The 26,553-nt window shown below is 35.6% G+C and overlaps 1 protein-coding gene across 4 annotated transcripts in view; it reads right to left on the bottom strand.

The window, feature by feature from the left end:
* Nucleotides 1-26,553, bottom strand: part of LUZP2 (leucine zipper protein 2) — a 488,810-nt gene that overhangs the window by 120,290 nt on the left and 341,967 nt on the right. For all 4 annotated transcript variants that reach the window (XM_060606229.3, XM_060606227.2, XM_060606228.2 and 1 more), the window contains exons 6-7: nucleotides 16,787-16,849; nucleotides 10,844-10,906 (exon numbers count right to left, since the gene is read on the bottom strand). In XM_060606229.3, the coding sequence (XP_060462212.1) occupies nucleotides 10,844-10,906; nucleotides 16,787-16,849 (126 nt within the window). The remainder of the gene's footprint in view (nucleotides 1-10,843; nucleotides 10,907-16,786; nucleotides 16,850-26,553) is intronic.

Genomic DNA, 26,553 nt, shown 5'->3' on the forward strand with positions numbered 1-26,553 from the left:
TTGGTTTCTGAAAAACCTGTATTTTTGGTGATATTCAGTATTTAAAGAATCCCAATGTTTTTGGAGAAAGTTTAATGTTTACCAAATTTCAATTTGTTACAACTTCTGATAAGAAACATGTGTCCTTTTATATATAATCTGTGTGTCTATTCCATTATCAGGTAACTAATGAAAAAAAATCAATGAGGCTTGTTGGTTTTGTGTTTTAGCATGGAGGCAACAAGCCTGAAAAGTTGTTTTGTTCTGGAGAAGGTCAGTTAATTTCCTCTTGTGTCTTATTCTGTTGTTTAAAAACAAGTAGGGAGGATCACAAAAATATAGGGAGTCAGAAAAAAAACTTCTGCTCCAAGCAGTTGCCAATTCTAAACTGAAAGCAGCATACTTTTGCACTGAAACATGCTTATGGTTTTAAGGAAATGCATTTGAGTTTTAGTTGCCAACCGTTGTTTGTTTGTTTGTTTTTGTCATCAAGTTATATTTACAGCTATACATGTTTGGCCTTCAAATCTTTCAGTGCATTAGAAAATATTTCTTGAAAGTATAATCTATAAATAGCCCTAAGAAACAGAATATAACTGGGAACAATGTAATATAGACGAGTCAAAGACTGAGATTAGAATAAAACTGTCACTTCCTAGTTTTGTGATTTCGGACAAGTCTTTTAACATCCCTAGGCTTTGTTTTTCTATTCAGGATAAGGTGATATTATTACCTGCCCCGACTGACTTGTAAAATTATTTTAAGCCACAAATGAATGTGTTTTGAAAACCTTAAATTTTGTCAAATCAAGTAAGAAAGTAAAACCAGTAACCCTTCTCACCCCTTATGCATGGTGTCTACATTTTAGGGCCAAAGCTCATTTAGCTGGAGATAATTTGACACTTGTAACAAATGACTGGCACCAAAAATGCTTTTGCTCATTAAAAAATGGTTTAACACATAAATGTGATAAATGTAAGATAATGAGAGGCAGATGCACAGAAATTACCTTAAATTACACAGGGGTTTAAAAATTATGGGGCAGTTGCTTCACAAATTCTCTTAGAGAAGACTCAAATCTTCAGAAAATAATCTGGCATTCATACATGGAAATTCATGTGGCAATGTCCCTGCTTTTAGGAGCAGACAACAGTGGGGATATCAAGTTGGGCACATCTTATTTCTAGAGAAAATACCAATGAGAACACATGCCATGTTGATATCTGAGTTTCAGAGGAATGGATACATCTAGTCTGTCACCAAATCTGCTGCAATAAATATCAGAATGTTGGGATACAATGATATAAATATATACTATGAAATAATTATCAATGTAATAACTATAAATCTCTGTCAAGTCAAATATACTTGATATGATACTCTAAAACAAGTCAGTTCAATTTTAAATAAATGAATGCATGAATGAATGAATCTACTATGATGGTTTCAATCTGTTAACAAATTTGCTTTTTAAATAAATATTTTGGTGGCCTTTATTGTCAAACCTCTGAAGGTCTCAATTCCCTCATTGTTAGATGGATCCCCCAACTTCTCTGTTTGACAGGGGTTGTCATGAGGATGAGATAATGTATCAAACATTAAATATATATAAGGCACAGTGATTTTCATCCTGTTTCCTATTTTTGTGGAATTAAATGAAAAGGCTATCTTGTTTCTTTCCATAGTGAAAAATCATAAAGTGAAATTAAGTTTGTAAAAATCTAAGTGAACAGCTGAAATCTCTAGCAATTTTTATTATCAACACTTGTGATCTTTAAAAGTTATAATAGCCAAGATATGGAAGCAACGTAAGTGTCCATAGGTATACAAATGGACAAGAAAGATGTGGCATATATATACACACATATACACCCAATGGAGTATCACAAAGCCATAAAAATGATGGAATCGTGCCATTTGCAACAACGTGGATAGACCTGGAGGATATTATGCTAGGTAAAATAAGTCAGACCAAGAAAGACAAATGCTATATACTTTCACTCAAATATGGAATCCAAAAAGACAAATAAACAAACAACTAAAAAGCAGAATCAGACCTACAAACACAGAGAACAAACTGATAATTGTCAGGGAGCAGTGGTGTGGGGGGTGGGAGAAATGGGTGAAGTGGCGTGGGAGATACAAGCTTCCAGTTATCGAATGAATAACTCATGGGAATAAAAGGCACAGCGTAGGAAATATAGTCAATGGTATTATAATAGCTTTGTATAGTGACAGATGGTAGCTACACTTGTGGTTAAGACAGCGTAACATATAGACAAGTTGAATCACTATGTTGTATACCTGAAACTAATGCAATATTGTATGAAAACTATACTCAAATAAAAGAATATAAATCATATATAAATATATATATTATTTATCTTCTTTTATATATATATACATATATATAATACCTTTTACATATATATATATATATATATATATATATATATATATATATATATATACACACACACATATAGTCCTTTTGAGGGCAGTAATTTGATCATTTTGCCACTTTATTTCAAACACTGAAGGACACACGATATTATTAAATTGTTTTTATTCAATAAATAACAGAAACAATCACAAAACCAGTATAACTCAGTGGAAATCTAATTTAATGTAATTCTTTTAATAAAAAAAATAGAATGCATACAAATTGAATGTCTTAGAATATTAGAATACGGAGAAAAGGATGGATATTGGGACCAAATTGTGTCCATCTGAAACCTAAGGTCAGGACATTGACAAAGAGTTCATAAATATCAGAGGACAAAGCATGACGGAATATTTAATATGTGCTACAACTAGTAAGCAGTAGGAAAACAAACAGGATTTTATATAGTGAAGAAAGTAGACACACAACCAAATGAAGAGCTACCCACTGGGAGACCATAGGAAGTGAGAGAAAGAAAAACAATAACAATAAAAGGCAGGGGAAGAAGACTGACATAGACCCTGAATATGAACATATATGATAGATGGGACTCCTTCCTCAGTTATACACTATACTGAAGACCATTAACTTTTTAGGCCTCACTTTATATGCAGATGCACACACACACACACACACCTTACGGTATGTATGTATATGTGTGTGTGTGTGTGTGTGTGTGTGTGTGTGTGTGTGTGTATATACATGAATGTATATGCATATTCACATATACACACATATCCAATACCTCAATACATCATATAAACCTAAATTGTTTTGAGGAGTAAATGAGATAATGCATATAAAACACATAACGGGGAGCCAGGGTGGCTCAGTTGGTTGAGTGGCCAACTCATGATTTTGGCTCAGGTCATGATCTTACAGTTATGAGATTGAACCCTGAGTCAGGCTCCATGCTGAGTGCTGAGCCTGCTTAAGATTCTCTGCCTATCTCTCCCTTTGCCCTTCCTTCTCTTGCATATACATGTGCATGCTCTCTCTCTCTCTCTCTCAAGAAATTAAAAAAAAAGAAAAACACATAGCAAAATCTCTTACAAGTGCATAGTGTTTAGTATATGCCAGTTGTTATTATTACTCAAGATTTTCTGTTTTATAGATACAAAATGACACACTTAGAGGCAGTAAAATTCTTTTAAAAACATATTTTGGACATATTTATCAACAAAATGCCATGCTTTATTTTATATAAATATACACATACTATAAGCACAATATTAAATAAGGACTGATATTATACTTATCATTTAAAAAGGCCAAATGTTAGCAAAACGACAGGTGGAACAAAACCTTCAGCAAAGGCAAAAACAGGTCAGTCTCCACACGGAGAAAGTCAGTTAAGGAAACCTGTCATGACCAAAATGTATGTGCAAGAAGCTTTCTACCCAGACTATAGCTATTCGTCAGCTTATAGGACATGAAAGTGTGATCAGATCTAACTTCCAGTTAAACTCAGCAATGTTTCCTTTTGAGAATCTGAGAACAAAACTCAAATTGTCTGTCATTTCCTACTTCACTAGGGAAGTTGATAAATTCAATTTTTGGTAACTGGGAGCATTACGGAAATTGTTTTGAAATTACCAAAATAAAAGTGAGGAAATGAAATTAAATGGCTTACATTTTAAAATAAATGTCCAAGCTCCCAGTAATCATTTTATGGTAAATTAAAATAGCAATTTTCCTTTTATAACCTCTCAAACACCAAAGTTTGTTGCTGCTTTATTGTGGGTATTATTTACTTAACTACAACAGTGGACTGAATTGTGCCCCCCGCCCCCCAGTGCTAAAATTCCTATGTTAAAGTCCTAACTACTTGAAGGGGTAATTAAGGTTAAAAAAGGTCATGAGGGTGTGGACCTGGTCTGGGTGGGATTAATGTCCTTATAAGGAGAGACACCAGAGAGCTCGGTCACTCTCCCTGTGAGGACACAGTGAAAAGCTGGCTGTCTGCCAACCAAGAAAAGCACTCTCACCAGAAACCGAACATTGCCAGACCTTGATCTCAGACTTTCCAGCCTCCAGACTCCGAGAAAATAAATTTCTGTTGTTTAAGCCACCCAGTGTATGATATTTTTTTATATCAGCCTGAGCAGACTAATATATTTACTTACCTATGTATTCTTGTTTCTTTAATAAGAATACTCAGAACTAAAGAAGTTTTAATTAAACACAACATTTCTTTTTTTCTTACTGTACTGATGGTAGAGTCAACTGTTGTAATTTTCTTAAGAGAGGTGACCTCAGCAAATGGGGGGCTAGGAGGTCCCAACAATTGTCTCCTGAACAAAACAACAATAACAACAAATAAACAACTACGAACAGATGAAAATAGCTTAGAGGAAAGCTGTGAGCTACAGTGAAGAAGCAGCCAAAACTCTGTGAAACTCAAAAACTGAGGATGGCCACACAGAAAACCATAGGAAGGATTTACCTATGTCACCCCATCACCCCCAGTCCAGAGCAGCTAAGTGCCAGGAGGAATCCCCACAGAGGGATTTCACCCCACAGGAAAAGGGAGAACAGGAGAGGCCCCAGCAAGCCTTACCACTGTGGAAGTTTGTAGCCTTTGCTACCGAGGATCCCATAGTCTTCTCTAGTGTTGATCCCAGATGACAGAACCTTCCAGAGTCCCTGTAGAGCCTTCCAGAGTCCCTGCTGTTACATCTCCTCCCCATGGCTGGAGCTGTTGTTTCAGTGAGACATGCCCTCAGGGTCCTCAAACCTCACTTTCTGGGATTGGGATGCCCCAAGTGCTTTGCCGTAAATGTGACCAGAGCTGCCACTGCTTGGAACATGCCTTCCAAGTTCCCACGTCCTGGCTCTGATCTTTGTTGAGGACCACCTCTGAGCTCTGAGACCAGGGCCCACCCCTGGGTCTCAGGTCACGGTTCTGGCCTGTCAGTGCCAAGACTGTGCTCCTGCTGCTCTGAACACCGCTCCCTAGGTCCCAACACATAGCTTTACACACACACAATGAGGGGACAACAGTCTCTTCAATAAATGATGCTGGGAAAACTAGACAGGCACATGCAAAAGAATAAAACCGGTCCCCTATCTTTTTATCAGTCATAAAAATTACCTTGACATGAACTAAAGACTTAAATTTAAGACCTGCAACCACATAATCCCTACCATAAAACACTGGGAAAATGATTCTTGACGTTGGTCTTAGCAATGATTTTTTGGATAAGAAGACAAAAAAATAAAAAATAAAAAAGACAGCAACAGCCAAAATAAACCAGCAGGAATACATCAAACTAAAGAACTGCTATACTAAAAGGAAACGATCAATAAATTGAAAAAGGAACCTACAAAATGGAAGAAAATATTTGCAAACCCCATATATATGATAAGGGCTTAATATCCAAAATGACCGACAGATATATGAAAAGGTGCTCAACATCACCAATCATTAGGAAAATGCAAATCAAAACCATAATGAAATATCACCTAAGACCTGTTAGTATTGTTATTTTCAAAGAGACAAGAGATAACAGATGTTGGGAAGGATGTGGAGAAAAGGGAATCCTTATCATTGTTGATGGGAATGTAAATTAGTATAGCTATTATGGAAAACAGTATCTTGGTTCCTTAAAAAATTAAAAAGAAAGTTCTAGTTATAAAATAAATAAGCCTTGGAGATGAAAAGATGAACAGCTTTATATGGTGAGCACTAAGTAATATATAGAACTGTCAAATCACTATGTTGTGCATAAAAATTATATATATGTATAATTTTTAAATATATACACACAAAGGAACATACATATATATATATATATATGTAATTTTTACAAAGGAAATATATACATATATATACAAAAAGGAAACATATATATAATTTTTATAAAAGAAACATATTATATATTTATACACAATACATAATATATGTATACACAAAGGAAACTACCATATGATGCAGTAATCCTACTTCTGTGTATACATCTGAAAAAAAACGAAATCAGTGTCATGAAGAGTATCTGCATAGCCATGTTCATTGTAGAATAATTCACAATAGCCAAGCCATAAAATTAACTTAAATGTCCTTCAGTGGATAAATGGATAAGGAAAATGTGGTATACTCAATTGAACAGTATTCAGCCATAAAAAAAGGAAGAAACCTTGACATTTGTGACAACATAGATGGACCTGGATGGTACTAGGCTAAGTGAAATAAGCCAACCACATAAGCTAAGAGAAAGACAAATATTGATGGTATCACTTACATATGGAATATATGGAACAAAACAAAACAAAATAAAACAAAAACAAAACAAGCCAATTTTATAGAAACAGGATAGAATGGTGGTTGCCAGGGGCAGGGAGACAAGGGAAATGGGGTGAAGGATATCAAAGCTTAGAAATTTGCATTTAAAAGAAAAATAAGTAAAAAGAAAGAAAGAAAGAAAGAAAGAAAGAAAGAAAGAAAAGAAAAGAAAAGAAAAATAAGTTTTGAGGATCAAATGTACAGCATGGTGTGTAACTTAAAGTTACTGACAGTAGATCCAAATCATTCTCACCACACACACACACATACACACACACACACATATACACACACACAAATAATTATCAGAGGTGATGAATGTGTTAATAATCTTGATCTTGGTAATCTTTCCACAAGGTTCATGAATATCAAATAATCATGTTGTACACTTTAAATATATATGATTACATTCATCAATTATTCCTCAAAAAAGTAAAAAAAAAAAAGTTATAAACTCAAAAACAGTGTACTAGGTGTCAATAACATTAAAATTGTTCAATAATTTTGGTGAATTATTTTATAGTTATATATATGTTCAATATATACCTCAAGTTAAAAATAACAACAGAATTTTTATCATAGTTTAAGTTTAAATCACAACACACACATATATAAATACACAGATGCACAAATATTTCTAAGGTTAAAGTTAAGTCACTATTGGAATACATATGAAATATTATGCATTTAGATTTTACAAAGAAATAAAGGATGTTTTATGTTTTAAAATTATATGAAAAAGGAGAATAGATAACATAAACTCTATATTAACTAATATAATCATAAGGCAGATTATGCCTAATATAAAAGGAACTAAACAGAAATATAAAATATTTCAAACTATTGTGTGTTTTGAGTGATGGGTTTTAAGTGAGAAAATAATACTTCTGAAACTAAACAATTGTATATATAAAAGTAAAATAGAGCAGCAAAATGGAAAGTAGATATTCCACAGAATATCATCTCCAAGTGGAATCAGAGAGGATAAAAAGTAACTCAAGTCAGGGTAACTAACAGTCAGCAGGGCCTCACTTCTTCCTTTAGTAGAGAATGTTTACTACCTCTGGCAGCCTTCCTAATCAAAAGCCAGTTCTCAAACATTAATAAGAACACTGAATTTATCAACATGTCTGACAATTGTCAGCACATGCCGTTATTTTTAAAACATAATTGAAGTGTTTCAGCAGTACTCATTGCTCTTCAAAGACTGTCTTTAATAAAAACGATCAAATCTATTCAAAATTGAACAGATTTTCAGGGAAACTACTTGAAATAGAATCCTCTATTACTCATCTCTGAGTTCAGCAAAATATTACCAAAGATATTCTGTGGGTTCATTTTCAAAGGTGCATGTAGTCACATGCCCTTTGGGACTACATACATGAATTTCTACAATGTACTGCCATGACACCTCTATTTATGTATGCACATATGTATATACACGTGCCTATATGTATGTATGAATTCATTTATTCATTCAGTATATGCTTATATAAGACCTAAAATGTACACTGTTGATATAGTAATAGGCAAATCAGATGAGTGAATGCCATTAAGATGAATGAATGAATACTATTTCACAACGGAAGCTGAAAACACTAAGGTCTCACTTGTTTTGCACGGTTGCATGGCCATGTTTGGAGAAACATCTTAAAAAATTCTCCTCCCTTATAAAAGTTATGACACTGAAGGACAAGCGCTTGCCCCTTCCTTTTTCTCCTCTGACTTTGTACAAAATTGGACAAAGGAGCATATAAATCTTTAACTACTATCATATATAATGAGGGATCAAAACTTAGAATAAGTCAGTAAGTTGAGGACCGAGATATGGAACGGTAGGAAAAACCAAAAAAAAAAAAAAAAAAAAAAGTCGGTCTGTTGACATTGTTTAGTTACTGAATAAGTTAAAAAGGGTCATGTTTATAGACCTCTCATTATCTTATTTAACAAAACTCTTGCTGATAAACAGCACCTTAGAGAGTGTATACGCTAAAGGCATTCTAACTTAGGCAACTTCATGGTCATACACAATTCACCTGATTTGATACACAAGCGCTTCTTTCAAAGTGACAAAGGCTTACAAATAATGTTTCATTTTCAAGTCATAAACATTTTCAACAAATCCTGATATCGGTACTTTCTGAAATTTGATAAATTACTAATGTATATTCAACAACTGGCATATTATGAAGAAATAAATCACTGAAAATTATTGGATCTCTTCAATCTCTTTTCCCAAATTTTCTTCAATTTGGGAAATTAAATTCAAAAAGTTTAAAAAGCTTACATGATCTATCTTTACATAAATTTCTCAGCCTCCTACCTAAAACTTATCAGCTCCAGGGAGCTCAGATTTGTTTTATTACAGTCCTGATATTATTAAGTTAAACTAATTCACAGAGAAATAGAAATTTCTCTTCAAATGAAAACACACACACACACACACACACACACACACACACACACAGACATGCACATACGTTTTATTTATTTTTTCCCAATTTCAATTATTTATTGTTGTTGACAATTTATTTATTGTTGATGACCTTACAAAAAGCTAAGGCCAGCCTGAAATTAAGAGTTAAAATTCCCTGAGCTCGAGTCTCAATATGAAAGACAAGTGCCTTGGGTTTTATACTTTTATCTACTTATCACATAAAATGAACAGAGTATTGTGAGGCAGGGATCTTTAAACATTAATAAGAATTAATTCAGATTTTTCTTGGTGTGCAGGGAAATGTCTTGTAAATGAGGTAAAAAAAAAAAAAAGGAAAGTAGCATATTCATGTAAGAGTCAATGGCAAGATATGTCCAGATTCATGCCTCACATGGAATGAGTTTTTAATAAATACTGGCTGACATAATAGGACTACCTTCCCCTGACTCCGAACCAAAAGTAAAGGGGCTGAAGAAGGGAAATGTGTCATTTCTTATTGTTTTCACTGGAAAAATTGTAGGTTTTTTCAATCATTAAATAAAATGAGAAACTATCTCCCTTTAATTTAAACCTGGCACATATAGATCGGGCTGATCATTGTAATGAAAATATTTTTTAAAATATTATACAAAATGTAATTCGTACTTATTATTTATCAAGCAAATTATTACTCCTACTCCTAACAGCCTAATATATTCCATCACTCTACTGCGTTTGGAAATGCACATGTACCACAAGCACAACACTTGCCTCTTGTCTCCCCCTGCTCAAGGGAGATAAAAGAAAGTATCTGTTTAAGTTTCACCTTGCTGCTATAACAAACTACCCTGAATTCAGTGGCTTAAAAAAGCACAAACTTATTCACAGACAGTTCTGAAAGTCAGAAGTCTGAAATAAATTTTATGGGACTAAGATCAAGGTATTGGTAGGGCTGGTTCTTTCTGGAGGCTATTGGAAGGAAATCTTTCACATTGCCTTTCCTCCTCCAGCTTCTGTGATCGCACAACCTTCTTGTTTAGGCTTTCTTATTTCACTGCGATAAGGACTTGCATGATTCTATTTAGGTCTTGCCTGGATATTTTGGAATAACCTTCCTATCTGAAGATCCTTAACTTAATCACCTCTGTAAAGTTTCCCTTCTCATAAAGTATAATATTCACAGCTTCCAGGAATTGGCAAGTGGATATCTTTGGGGGGCACTAGTCCATAGTTTGTGGTAGATGTCTATCTATACACAGATGGTGACTTGATAGTCGTAAAAAAAGAAGTATCAATGATGAAAATCAATCAACAATGATTAAATAGGAAGACTCTTAGTAAAAAAGAGATTTATGCAGGGGCCTCTGGAAGTCAAGAATGTAGATAACCAGTGGATCTCATCTCTGGATATTCACTCAATCTATGCTCTCCTTAATGTAAATATTTTGAAATACAGTATTCCTCAATATTGAATTAAAGTAATCGAAGGTTACAAAGAGACTTTAAATACTTTGGAATGACGCCTACCTTTGATTAAGAATGTACCCAGGAAATCATATTTGCATTTATCTCCGTTAATTAAGAAGGCAAGAAAATGAAAACATCTTCAATGCAGTCAAATACAGCTATAATTCTCATAAAAATCCAGAAATTAAATGTAAGCTAAATAATATTATAGTTCAGTTATTGGGTTGGTGGAGGGGGAAGGGAGAAAGATTCTCACCTTAAATAATAAATCCTTCTTCCCATAACGAAGCTCCTTCAGCTGGGCTTGGATTTTTTTTGACTGCAAGAACAGAAACATAGATTAGTGCCTTAATTTCATTTATATTTTCAAACTTGAAGATTAAAATGATTTTAAACTGTACAAGAATAAAGTTTGCAGTCAAGCAAAAGCTTAATCTCTGCTTTCGAAGTCAGACATCCAGGTCATCCAGGCAGGAAGAGAAAACCAAAGCCTGTGCAAAGGAACCATAGTGTTTAATTTTTTGGGGTAGAAATTTTATTTGACATTTAACATTTAATTTTTTTATTTGAGTAAAGTTGGCACACAATAGGAACCGTATTTTTTTAAAGGCATTATTTAAAGAAAGTAGTTTATCGTTTCTCTAACATCTCCCCCCCACAAAAGAATACACACACACAAAATTTAAGTCACCAGAGCATGTCCAACAATTCAATTTTAGATGCTGGATATACCTATGTATAACTAGGCTACAGTTTTCACTGTTTAGTTGCAATTACTTATTTTTTAAGATTAAATAAGGGTAAATTTAAATTGACAACCAAGTTTGAATTTGCTGTATGTCCAAAGGGAGGGTAGCAAGCAAATGTGACAGAGTGTAAAGAAAGCAGCTAGGAAGCTGAGGTGAAGGCTGTTTGCTCTGCAGAAGAAGGCACTTTTTGAGAGGACTACGCCAAATATAAAAGGGCTTTATGACAAGAACATTTCTCTCAGCAGACGTGGTTGACTACCCTATGGATATATATCTGGTGAGCCACAGATGATGATCATGCCTTCCTATTTTTCCAGCACAGATGCAATTTCAAATATTCTAACATGAGGACCTCAGGTATTTGTCTTTGTGTATCTAAAATGACCAGTTCTGATTCCTCAGTAGGAGAACACAAACACAAATGGATTATCATCGTCAAATAAAGAATGATAACTGAAAAAATAGTAAAAGAGTTGAAGAGGAATGTAAAATGGTATAGTCACTTTGGGATACAGTTTGGTGGTTTTTTATAAAGTTAAACATGAGCACACTGCATTATACAGCAATGCTTTCTAGGTATTTGTACAAGAGAAATTACAGCATAAACACAAATGTTTATAGTATCTTTATTCGTAATAGTCAAAAACTAGAAATAAGCAACATGCCCATTAACTGGTGCACAGCAAACATTTTCTGGTACAATCATGAAGTACTAGCATACTGTTGAGCAATTTAAAAAAATGAATTAAGTACTGAAGCATGTAACAGTGTGCATGGATTTCCAAAGCATTATACTGTGTGAAATAACCCAGTCACTAGAAGCTATCTTTTGTATAATGCCATTTATATTATATTGTAAAAAAGACCAAAGGAGAAGGACAGAAATCAGGCTAGTAGTTGACATTGGCTGGGGGTTTGTGGTAGAGGTTATAAGACAGCAAGAGAAAACTTTGAAGATGATAGAAATGTTCTATATGTTTAGTATTTGATTTGATATACATCGATCAAATCCATCCAACTGTAAAGTTAAATGGGATGAATTGTAGGTAAGTTATATCTCAATAAAATTCAATTTCAAAAGTAGCTGGCCATAGTACATACTAAGCACAAGATCCTCTTTAAGGTCCTCTTTATGAAGGTCCTTTTTAAGAAATAAAGCCCACTCATATTTTTTAAATATTATAATTTTTCGGGGCGCCTGGGTGGCTTGGTCGGTTAAGCGTCCGACTTCGGCTCAGGTCATGATCTCACGGTCCGTGAGTTCGAGCCCCGCGTCGGGCTCTGTGCTGACAGCTCAGAGCCTGGAGCCTGTTTCAGATTCTGTGTCTCCCTCTCTCTCTGCTCCTCCCCTGTTCATGCTCTGTCTCTCTCTGTCTCAAAAATAAATAAACGTTAAAAAAAATATTATAATTTTCAAAGCTACATTGAATGTACATGAGTCTTTGAATGTACTGAACCAACTGCAACTATACTATTTAGTTTCCTACTATGTTCAGGACATGTCTAATGACATGAGATAGTAGAGTTTGCCAAGTGGGAGCTATGTTATGGTGTATAATTCCTAAATTATTGGGTAATGCTGGAGGCACCATCAATTAGAGCACAATCTTAAAAATGCTGTCTGTGGTACACCACTGCAAGGCTCTAATATTAGAAACAGTTTTCACAGACATCCCTATCATGAGCCAACGACATTTCATGATCTGTTGAATCTGGAAGTTGATAAGAAAGAACAAAAATAAAATAAAATGAAATGAGATACAGGAAAGGAAGAAAAGACAAGGGAAAAGGGAGAGAGGAAAAGTGAAGTGGGGAGAGTGGTGATTTGAAATAGAGAGAGAATGAGGGAGAGAGGGGCAGGGGGATGGAGGAAGGGAAGCAGGAAGAACGAGCTTCTTGACACATTAATAATTCACAACTCTGCAGTGAAACTCTATACCCAGAAGAAGTAAAGATTTCTGTCTGCTTACAAACTAGCTACTAATTTCCATTTCCATAGGAAAGGCATCCTCTTTCACTTGGTAGGACTAGTGAAAGTGATGTGCATGATATAATGCATAAGAAGATAAAGAGCCATTGTTACAGGTGTATGGTTTAAGAATAAAAACTTTCACTCGAAGCCCCAGTCCCCTGAATTTATACTTCTACTTCAGGATTCTACATTTATTATAACTCTGGTCTCCTGGCACAAAATTCCCTCAGTAACTCCAGATAATGGTATTTCAGACACCTTATCCCTCTCCTTACATTAACTTCATTTTGTTACATTAACTTCATTTGCAGGTTTGTTCACGGCTACCCTTAATTTTGTGCTACTGATTCCAGCAAAGAATCACTTCTGTGATCTTCTCCAACTTCAAATGCACAATTGATTGCCATTGTCTCCCACTGTTCCAATCTACTGTCTGGGGCTCATCAACAAGACAGCACAGTCTCTTAAGTCAACAGACTTTATTTATTTTTCCAATCTAATGTTGACCAATATCAATGGGGAATGAGAAATGACCACTACCCATGCCCAATTTCACTCCTACCCTTCCAAATAATTAATGCTCTATTTTTAAAGGGTCAAAAAGGACTAATTTTAACCATTTTGGGTGTTTATTTTAATGCATATTTATACTGAATGTACAGAATATAATTTAAACTTTTATTCATAACTTGAATTATTAAAACATCAATTTTTGTGTTAGGCAGTGATTCATTCAGGAACTATAATAAAAGCCTACACATCTTTGTTCTGCACTGAGCAAGAACAGCTAGAATTCCTGAGTTTAGTTAAGGTTATTTAGAAATATTTGTCTTAGAAATTTTCATCACGGTCACTCATCACTTCTCTGCGTTGTATATTCCAGCCATCTTCTAATGTTCAGTGAGGTAAAAAGCAAAATCCTATCAAAAGATCTGATGAAGGTATACAAAGTAAGAATAAGTACATTTCGGGTGCATGCATTTTATAATACACATTGATCTAAAACCCCAATGACGCTGTATTTTCCTTTAGCTTCCTGGCATCATTTTGAAAAATTAGAATTGTCAGAGGGATAATCTTCAAACCACTGGGCTATTGGGGAATTTTAGTAATTTTTAAAACTATACTAATGGTTTTATTTTATTTTTTAAATGTTTATTTTTGAGAGAGAGAGGGAGAGAGAGAGAGCAAGTGGGGAAGAGGCAAAGAGAGAGAGGGAGACAGAATCCAAAGCAGGCTCCAGGCTCTGATCTGTCAGCACAGAGCCCAACATGGGGCTTGAACCCATGAACCGTGAGATCATGACCTGAGCCAAAGTCAGACACTTAACCGACTGAGCTACTCAGGTGCCCCAAAACTATACTAATGATTTTAAATGTAATTTGACATCCTGGTGCCTGTAAAGTCCACAAGTCCACAGTAAAATTAAGCTTGTGAGAACAATTGTAAGTAAAATAAAAAAACGGAGAAGGTGAAGACAAAGAAGGTGGCCATGACAGAATATTTCAGCTAGTCTCTGAGGTTTTTCTTTTCTACAATTCATGTCCAAGAACATTTCTTTCGTGAAATAACAATGAAGACAATGGTATTGGAAGTAGCCTCCACTCTTTTCAATATTCTGCCCTGGCAAATTAAAACATTGACCAGCCATTATGTGTCAATGGGATGTGGATATTTATGTACCTATAAATAGTTTAGAGTCACTGATTTAGAAGACAAGCTCCTTTTTAGCTTCTAAACTGATAGAGGACGTTACTATTTTGTTTTGGTGGTGGTAATACAAATAATTACATCTGTTACCATATTCTTTGCAAGTGTTTTTGTGACAGAAAAAAAAATATACATGTCTCCCTCTTTGCCCAGAATTTTAAACTCTAAATTATTTTCCATAAGTAAATAGAGATAGGTCAAGTGAATAAATTTATTTCAACATTATGCAATAGTAATATATGAACCATCTAGGAATTCATAAATTAAAATGTAGATATAATATATCGTCTTAAGGAATTGAGATGAATTTTTAAAATGACTCATTAATGACCTAAGGGGCTAAAAAATAACAGGTAGACCCAGATTGACGTTGCTGCTTGTTTATTGGATTTTTGTTTGTTTGTTTTATTTGTTTCTAAACACTATAGGCAATGTCTCCCAGGAGCCATCTCTCTTTCATGAGTGCTGGGGGACTCTGGGAACCCGGCAACCATCTCAGAATATAGTTTCAATCCACAGAGTCAACATAGTTCTTACTCAAAAATTGGCTCTACTTGCTTACCTATCCAGAAACTGCACATTACACATGTAATATTTCTAGAATCATAGCAAATTAAGCAGCATACTCTTCAAATAGAAAAGTGTAATGAAAGAAACACTACACTGGCTCATATCTACAAGAGATTCAGTTTGATTATTCATTTATAAAGCATCAACCTTTCTTTTCCATGTATTGAAAATTTATACTGATATTTCATGCACAATATTATTGGAAAGACATTATAAATGGGTTCTTATATTTCATGTTAGACTCTAACTTGAGTGTTTAGAGTGATGAATTTTACACGTCCATCAGGAAGTATTTTCACCTGGTTTAATAAAAAATTATCTCAACCTAATGACCACCAACCTAATGACATTGTCCAGACTCCTTGCAGTTTGGCTAGGCATGTGACCTAGGTCTGGCAAATATGGTAAAATGAACCACGTATCACTACTTCCTAGTTGGAGTCCTAAAAAGCAATTCTTATGAGTCATCAGGTAATCTTCCCTATCCCTCCTGCTATAAGGTGATAATAATAGGAAAAGTCCATTGGAACAAAAAATGTGAGTCCACCATTAGAAGATTATAGAGGTATTTCACCAGCTCTGTGCCTTACTTCTAACTGCTGTGGGAAAGGGGTTAAACTACATTAAATAGGGGATTAGATCACAGACGGATTTGGGAGACCAGGAGTATAAGAAATTGATTTTAGTTAAATCTGGATTAACCGGAATGACTTTCCACACCCCACCCTAAGAAACGCATGAGACAAATTTCCTGCCTAGCAAGTAGAACTGAGGAATGTATTTGTTCCTTAAGATTTATGATCAACCCCAGGATCCTCTTTCTGACACTTAATTGTTATTGCAAAACTTTGTAGACATCACATAGATGGTTAAAAACAAAAAAAATTCAAGGACCTTCAGATATTCACTATTAAGGAAATCCTGATAATCCAATTAAGGAAGGAATCCATAAAATCACTGTAGGGAAGTAATGCCTAATGGGCTTAATTTTTTTTGTTTGTTTGTTCTTGGTTATGCTATGCCAAAAACATCCAAAAATATCTAAGGTTTAAAATCTGTTTTAGTTTTCCTATTCCGATGTTTTCCTTTGTGTTAGTGAAAGAAAAGTCTCCGGGTATCTGGGTTTTAAAAGAAAAACCTGGCACTAATATTCTGGCACTTTCTATTCTGTTGAATCTAGAAGAGAAAATTTACTCACCTCTTCTGCATGGATGCCACACAGCTTGTTTCCTGACAAGAGTTTGTTCTTCAAGCTTTTATTCTGATGAAAGAAACACAGTGTATTGCTGAGAAATTATAAAGCATTAATAATTCCTAAACATGTCAGCTGCATTTCTCTGTTCATCATGGGTAAGTCCTTCATGATATGAGATGTAATATATTTGTACAAACTGAGTATAATCTGTAATGTAAAATAACGTTTCTTTAATTCAATTAAAATGTTGATGTATTAATAGTAACATGTTTATTTAAAAAGGTAGAACTTTATTTGGCCTTACATTTAATACTGTTTTATTATATTTATGTATGGTATGTTATAAAATAATTTTAGTTTCAAATCTACAACAGGTGTTAGATTCTGAGAGCACATCTCTAAACAGCAGGTGTTTTTTAATGTTTATTTATTTATTCTGATAGGTAGGGAAGGGACAGAGAAAGAGGGGGAGAGAGGAGAGAGAGAATCCCCAAGCAGGCTCTGCATGGTCAGTGGTCAGCATACAGCCAGACATAGGGCTCAAACTCACAAACCATGAGATCATGACCTAAGCTGAAATCGAAGAGTTGGATGCTTAACTGACTGAGCCACCCAAGTGCCCCTAAACAGCAAATATTTCTTTTCCTACTGTCATCTGGATGCTGGTCACCTTGGACCCTAGTATAATCTAGTCATAGATGCATCAGTGTCTATATTCCCTTTTAAGACTATAGTTTTTGAATCCTCTTATATTCTGGAGGACTGTGCATTATACTTAGAGGGCTTCTGGATGTTCAGAAGCCATTTCTTTTTCTAAGCCTCATAAGTGTATAAGTGTACTCTCTCTGCTGGGCTTTAGTATGGACAGATACGATTACCCTTTTAACTTACCATAATTGACCTTGATTCATAGATGAATGTTTGTTACTTCTGACATAGAGGCCATGTGTTCTTAGCCATCTGAATCTAAACCCTTATAGCTATTCAATTATACCTGCCTCATTATGCTCAGGCTTTTCTTTGTCCTGGTAACTGAGGTACTTTTAGACAGGCAGGGTAAAGGAGAACAGAAATCTTGTTGAAACCCTCTGGATTCAGATTTTGTACTGTCTCTGCAGGAGCAAACCATTTAGTGCTAAAGTACATCTCATGCATAATGACTTTAAAGAACGTCGATCTGATGAGCATCGTGAGCAAACTGAACAAAATTTATGCAGAATGAATGAATAACTGAATGAATGAATACATTAAAGTTGAGAGTTCTTCACTTACAATTCCCACCTTATTTTGAACATTGAAACAAATTGTTTCCTATTTTATTTTCCTGTCATGCAGAGAGGGGATACAGCTGCCTCAGTTTGAATGAAACCTTTGTCTAATTTTTCTCTTTAGCAAAGAGTTAAAATTCTAAAAAGCTCATTTCCAAAAAGCTCATTTCTTAGAATTTTAATACTGTGAAATAGTTTACACAAATGAGGAGTTAACTTGTTTCAAGTAATGTTTTCTTGTAAATATTTGTATTCATCACACACAAAGCACAAGATTAGAGGTTTTAAAATAATTTAATATATATTATTCCTATATTTAAAAGCTTGTAAACTATAATGAGGGGATACATACTGATGTTCTAACTTCGCAATGTTGCTCAGACCATAGGTTAAAACATACCCTAGTTTTCCTTTTGTTCCTGTACAGTTATACTTTTGACATATGCAATCTTAATTTTTTATCATACAATGGCCTATTTTTCCCTTTTTGATTTCCTGAATTATCTTTGTAGATAAAGTATCTTCACTAGCTCTAAAGATTTCATACTTATACTTAGATTTTTCATCTTTTTAATGGCTATAGTTTTTTAGTGGAAAGACATGAAATTTAAATAAGGTCTACAGTTTGTTTAATAGTATTGTATTGATGCTAATTTTCTGGTTTAATAATTGTATTATTATCACTCTGTATGATGTTGTATTAGAGGTTTTGGGTAAAGATACACAAGAACATTCTGTACTGATTTAGTATGCCCTTTTCTATGTCAAAATTTATTTCAAAATAAAACGTTAAATTATCTACAAAAATAAAACTAAGAATGAGCTGCTTGAAAGTGGGTCAGGCAACTCTGGCCATCACAGGACACCAGTGCCCAGTCAGGAGTGGCTTGCTGTCTCAGGTGACGGTCAGGAATTAAGGCGCCACCTGTGTCACTCGCCATGGGAGTAAGAAGGAAGACTGCTGTGAACATGCAGGGACCTATGAAGATTGCGTGGAATTTCCGGTGTGCCTTTTTCATCTATTTTCAAGGGGACATCAGCAGCATGGTGGAAGAGACTAACTTCCAGAGCTCTTAGCCATGTCACGCCCCCAGGGATCGAGCCCCTAGAGCCAGAGTGAAGATGTGATCTTGAGGAATGACAGCAACGTGCCTCCAAGTCAGTGGCGTTTCTCTTCTCAGTGGACCAAACCACAAGGAGTATCTTTTGCATATTCTGCCACCAACTACAGCTTGAATGGGACTGGTCCTGTGGCTGTGGATCAGTATCCAGTGTCCGTGGTGGGGACCTTTTCTATTCAGTCTGGAAAGCTATGGCATTTCCCCTCCCCAGACAGTTCCAGCTTCCCAGAGCCTGACTATTCTCACACCTACGCCACTGGACACATGGTTCTACAGCCTCAACCTAATGGGAAGTATGAGTCCTTCCCAAGTCTCCTCCAGAATGACTGATACCTTGTCCATCCTCAGGAACCTGCTGTGTAGGAGGACTGGAATTCTGCCCTGACAGCCGGAAACACAGGATTGCCCTTCAACCTGCATCCCAGATAAGCCACTATAAGAAAATGTATTTCCCCCCAGATCTTGGACCTGCCAGTACCTGCCAGTGCCAGTCTTGCAAGTGAAAAAAAAAAAAAAAAAAAAAAAACTCAGTCTCCAGAAAGAGGAAATCTGTTCTTTTATTGAACCTGGGTTTGAGGAAGAGAATTCTTTTTTTTCCCCCCAAATCTGCTCATGATTTGGCTTCCACAGGGGCCCACCTGATTCCATAAACAATATTACCCTTCCTTTAAGCTCTTTCACCGTTAGTGACCTCTGGGAAATATTAGCTTTCTTTTAAGCACAAAATCATTGGAGACACCCATGTGGATATCCACAGCATCTTAGATAAGCTGGAGGTCAAAGACACGGCTTGGTCTGTGACATGGCAGCAGGACCTCCCTACAAACTGTTCCAGACAAAATGATACATTTTTCCAATATCATTCATCTCTGCAATCTAGTAGATGGCATTGTGTTCAGTGTGAGAATGGCACTTAGCCTGTGACAACTCAGGAAGTCCCTGCTGTCAATGTTCCCCACCCACACACACCCCACTTGCTCCTGTGTAATAGCTCAGAAGGTGGATGATAAAATGAAATTTTGTGCACTAAAAAGTAATAGTAAAATAAAAATTAAATTAATATAAGTGTAATTGAGACCAGACAGGTGGAGTGTATTGGATATGAAGATATATGTACCAACACAAACCATCCACATCTGAGTAAGTCTATTAGGTGTGATAATGCAGTTAATAATATATTTACAATTCAGTGGTCTATACTATTTCAAGTTGGCACCTTCACTTAAAGCTTTTTTCCTTTTTTCTTTCTTCCCTTATTTCTTTCCTCCTCCCTTCCTTTTCATTCTGTTCAATTCAAAGACGATAAAGCAATGAATAGAACATTATTTCACTGGAAATGCTTATGATGGCCCTGGACAATGCACCTGGAACTGTACAGGGGGGACTGCTGCTTTTCCACACGGATACCCTTGTGACTGCCCCAAAATGAGCAGTGATTACATTACACATCTACTGTCTACACTGACAGTTGATAATTCTGGGCAATTGTGTAAAGTGTTTAAAGTAATATGTTTCCATTAAGCTACATGTGATTTCTCAAGCTTAAGAATTAGAGTATTTCACTCTTTGAAATATACTCAGAATTGGGGATAATAATCATGATCACCCACAAAGGGGCCAATTGTAGGACACAAGGGAGGCTTGTCAACGTCCATAGTAAAATTGTTCTCAGATGGCATGCTCTTCAGAAACATGGAATGCACAGAGCACTGAAGAGGGAATACTGACTCCCAGACAATTCACTGATTTAACCTTTCCACTTGTGATTAGTGATCATACTCCTTTAATTCCAGAAGTCATCATGGCTTGATACCGTTCTGGCATTGAGAACACTGTTTTTTAGTTTGGTAAGCAGACTTGTGTTGTTTCATCCACCCTCTAACTAATGTATCTCATCCCTATCAAACCTAATGATGCTTTCACAAGATCTAAAACAAGGTACACATATAATTACACCCAAGATGCAAGGAGCCAATTATGATTATGCCTAACTTGAGGGAATATGAAGAAAAGTAGATTACCAGAGTCATCAAATGTTTAACTATCTGTTCCTTCTGCCATCACACTTCTGCTATCCGTTATTCTAATAACCACAATCTGATTTTTCTTATTAGAAATATTTTTCCATGCTAATTCCATGTAGCTGGCGTGACCCTAACTCTACCACTCCATCAAGGAAAAGGATCAAGCTCAAGCCCAGCCAAACAGTCTTGGTCCAGATTTGGTAAAGTAACGTAATCACTACTGATGAGACACTAATATAAATCTTTTATTTTCAAGAATTATCAAGGAAAAAGAGGCTGAGTGTCATTACTAGGTTAAAACACATCACCCATATGAGAGCACACCTAACATTGGAAAAAGAACACATGAGTATGGAGAGAGAACTACTGAATCTTGGTAATAGTGTTGGCCCTTCTCGCTACTTCATACCTGTGAAGGTAGGATACTCCCGGGTGTTTCAATTACATGCTACCAGCACCAGCCCTCTGCCCTCTTGACACCAAACAAATCCTTTTGTCCACCTTACCTTACATGATCACATAATCATATCATGTCCTTATGATTCAGAGTAGCAAAGAAGAACATCCAAATAACCATGCTGACATCTATCGCTTAATGCAATAGCTTATCAGGATGTGGGCCATCTATTTTGCCTTTTATTTTTTTATTTATTTTTTTTTTCAACGTTTTTTATTTATTTTTGGGACAGAGAGAGAGACAGAGCATGAACGGGGGAGGGGCAGAGAGAGAGGGAGACACAGAATCGGAAACAGGCTCCAGGCTCCAAGCCATCAGCCCAGAGCCTGACGCGGGGCTCGAACTCACAGACCGCGAGATCGTGACCTGGCTGAAGTCGGACGCTTAACCGACTGCGCCACCCAGGCGCCCCAACCTTTTATTTTTTTAAATATTTTATTCTTAGTTTTAGAGAGAGTTAGCAGGGGGCAGGGACAGAGGGGGAGAAGAGAGAGAGAGAGAGACGGACTCCATCAGGCTCCACAATCAGCGTGGAACCCGACACGGGGCTCAATCCCATGACCCAGAGATCATGACCTGAGCTGAAATCAAGAGTCCAGTGCTCAACTAAATGAGCCACCCAGGCGCCCCTATTTTGCCTTTTCTAAATGGAAGGCAGACCTTGCTTACTACCTATTTAGGGACTGCCTCCCAACTGGATGCTGTACAAATTTGGGGTGACATGAAACAAATATCTACAGTCTTCTTGGGAACTCAGGTTGTATATATATCAGCCCTGCCTAAAAATGTTATTTAACATTTCCCATTATCTACAGAATAAATCTCAAACTCAAATATTATAGTAACATAACATCTTTAAATCTTTTAAATGTTTATTTATTTTTGACAGAGGGAGAGAGAGCACAAGTAGGGGAGGGGCAGAGAGAAAGGGAGACAGAGGATCCAAAGCAGGCTCTATCCTGACAGCAGAGAGCCCAATGTGGGGCTCGAACTTATGAAGACACAAGATCACTACCTGAGCCAAAGTCAGGTGGCTCAATTGACTGTGCCACCCTGGTGCCCCCATAATATCTTTCTTAATACATAGATCTGTTTAATCTAGTTTTAACTTTTGGCTGGTAACTTAACACATCACATTTTCAGTATAGTTTACATGGTAGCTCAAACTCACCAAATATGCTAGGCTACAAAACAAAAAGACATGTAAGTCTAGTATATCTCTATAATCTTTCTATATGTAAATGTAAAAAATCCAAAATTGTTATGAGTATAAATTTTACATGGTGCTTTCAAATGAAATTAGGTATTAAGAGGTATTTTTGTTTGTAAATAATAAAAACCAATAATGGTCAAATCAAGCAAAACATGAATCTATTGTGAAGATTTCAGGCAGAATAAAGCCTGGAGAATAAGGCTCAGAAAGAAGGTAACACCGAAGTAAGAGGAGGTATCTATGATTATAAGATAGAATATACCTATTGAGACAACTGTAAATCACTATACTTAATTACAAAGTGACATGATGAGTTCTCAATGAATTTTCATGGTGAAAAAGCCATAATCTGGGACCACTTAGGATTGTCAAATATAATAAATTATGTATATGTATTTATACTGTTATTTTCTCGATCAAAAAAAGTAGATACCACTGCTTCCAGGCAGCCAAAAACATGTGTTAATATCTCAAAAATGCAATTAAATGTAAACCAAAAGTAAAATCACCTGCAGTGAAATTCAAAATGAAACCAGAGACTGCTCTAACTGTGGCAAGTATCTCCTAGAATTTCCAAAAACTGACTGTTCAGAAACCACTGTATCTGACTGAGATCCACATTTGTTTCAGTTTAAATATATTCTTAAAATTCTAGAGAATGGGGGTGCTCTTTCAAGTAAGTCATTTTGTAATTGGAAATCTTATATCCCATATTAAGGAAAACAATATGGTTTAGGGGTAATATGTAACATAAATACTTTGCTTTAAAAAATTATTTTAATGTTTATAATTTATTTTTGAGAGAGAGAGAGAGAGAGAAAGGGGTGAATATAGGGGAGGGGCAAAGAGAGAGGGAGATACAGAATCTGAAGTGGACTCTAGGCTCTGAGCTGTCAGCACAGAGCCCAACGCAGGGCTTGAACTCACAAACTGTGAGATCATGACCTGAGCCGAAGTCAGAGGCTTAACTGAGCCATCCAGGTGCCCCTAAATACTTTGCTTTTAAAATATTAGCAGATGTGACATTTTAATAAATTTTACAAGAGTCCCTTATTGAGGACATCTCAGGAAAGTGATGGGATACTGCACTGAAATTTAAATCATGAGTGTTTGTTTTATTAGTTCTTAGATGTATTTTTTTTACCTCTCACTGTTTCTGAAATCAGGATGCAGTCTAGAACACTGTGAACTTTTCACTTAGTATTTATGGTTTACCTCCCTCAAGAAAGTTAAGTCATTTTACAATTGATGTTCTTTAAAATTTAAAGATTGTTATTCCAGAGTTCTTATTTCAGAATAAGAGGTGAAGAGGTCAATAAAGGGGAGAACTTTTTCTCCCATTTAGAAAAGCTTAACTGTAGAGAAACTAGGGAAAATAAGAAATGTATATGTGGCTCTTCTATTTGTTCTAAGACACACAGAAGACAAACGTATAATTTCAAAAAGGAGAGAGATAAAATTGTCTATGAAATAGTTTCAAACTGATAATGGCAAAAAAGACCAAAAGCCTATTTATATCATAGTGTAAATGTAGGTCTTCAGACAACTGAAATATCTTTTGTCAAAAAGACTTAAAGCCATTCTCTTGAGAATTATGTGAAAATATCATGTACGTAGCAAGAAAGACACTTCAAACTAAATATTCTGATTAATATTTTTTCTGAATCATCCTGTTTAGAAATAATGCTATCATTTAATCTGTATATAAATGAATTGCTACTTTAATAAAGATTTATATTTTTCAGGGTGCCTGTGTGGGTCAGGCAGTTAAGCCTCCAACTCTTGGTTTTGGTTCAGGTCATGAACTTGCACTTTGTGAGTTCAAGCCCTACAATGGGCTCTTCACTGATGGTGGGGAGCCTGCTTGGGATTCTCTCTCTCTCTCCCTCTCTCTCTCTGCCCCTCCCACATCTCTCTCTCTCTAAAAATAAATAAATACACTTAAAAATTAAATTAAATTAAATTAAAAATAGAGATTTATTTTTTCACAGAAAGCTTTAAAATTGAGTTGAAGTGAATAATAGGATCATTCTATAAACTTTTAAATAAAACCACCAGACAATTTTGCTATCATCTAAGCGATGGCAGATATTCCAGTTGAGTGTTGGCCTTGCCAACTTGAATTCTAAATTGGTTGCAGGTGTAACAGAAGTTTTACAATTGTTAATAGGTTTCCTCATTGAGGTTAACTCAGGAAGAGGATGTGACACTGATGTTGGCTCTAATTTGTTAGAAAATTTAAGAGTGCTTCATGAGAGTTTTATTCTTAGCTTAGCACCAGACTAGCTCTAATATCTAGTATAAATCACTTAACCTTTAGACATATGTGTCAATATATGTGAAGTAATGGAAAATTTCTAGGTCATCTCTTAGATTTCTTGCATCTTCAGGACTGTGACATGAGAGACATAAGCTAATGACTTTTTCTGATGTCAGGTAAGAGATAATTGTATGACATTTCAACTTACAGAGTTGATTAATTAGATATTCTGTGTGCTTCTCATGCTCATCTCATACCAGCAAGATCACTTTTCAAATAGTATGAATATAATAAAGCACAGTTGCTGGGTTCTTGAGACAGAACAACTGTACTTGAATTCCACTGTTTAATAAGATATGTAATTCTAGATGCATCTTGTAACCACTGATAATACCTGTTTTCTCATCCATACACTTAGGCAACTATCATGACCAATTTAATGGGTGATTGTATTAAATTAGATGATATAGGGGCACCTGGGTGGCTCAGTCGGTTAGGCGGCTGACTTCGGCTCAGGTCATGATCTCGCAGTCTGTGAGTTCGAGCCCCGCATCGGGCTCTGTGCTGACAGCTCGGAGCCTGGAGCCTGTTTCGGATTCTGTGTCTCCCTCTCTCTCTGACCCTCCCCCGTTCATGCTCTGTCTCTCTCTGTCTCAAAAATAAATAAATGTTAAAAAAAAGATTAAAAAAAAATTAGATGATATAAGCAAAACACTTATAACAGTGACTGTCACATAGCACTCAACAAATACTAGCTCTTATTACTTCAACAAAACTCACTTCATCTTGTAAAAATAAAAGAGGGAAAATATTTTTTGATGATTAGGACTGCACTCCAGAAGCTTCAGGGATTCAACACCACAAATAAAATATAAATATATAAATAAATATTTTATATATGTAAATAAATATAAACATATATATACATATTAGAAGATGGCAGGTAAGTTTCTAGCCAATGAGCTCTGATTTATGGATAAATGAGTTTGTTGTGGGTGTGCCTGGGTGGCTCAATGGATTAAGCATCCAACTCTTGATTTAGGCTCAGGTCACAATCTCACAGTTGTTGAGATCAAGCCCTGCATTGGGTTCTGTACTGGGTGTGGAGCCAGCTTACGATTCTCTCTCTCTCACTCTCACTCTGCCCCTCTCCTGCTTGTGCTCGTGCTCTCTCTCTCTCTCTCTCAAAAAACATAATAATAATAATCCAAATGTTTATTGTGTTAATATTGTTTATTATGTTTATCCACAATAAACTGACTGACTTTTCTTTTAATAAAAGAATAAATGGCTGACTTTTCTTTTAAAATAGACAATTCCCTTGCAAATGGAACTTTTTTCTGCTGTCACTAATAACTCCCCTCCCTTATCAGAGAGCTTTCATTCTGATGGGTTAAAAAATGTGGCTAAATATATGAAATGTCATT

The sequence above is a fragment of the Panthera onca genome, chromosome D1 (assembly GCF_046562875.1).
Source record: "Panthera onca isolate mPanOnc1 chromosome D1, mPanOnc1 haplotype 2, whole genome shotgun sequence".
Taxonomy (NCBI): Eukaryota; Metazoa; Chordata; class Mammalia; order Carnivora; family Felidae; genus Panthera; species Panthera onca.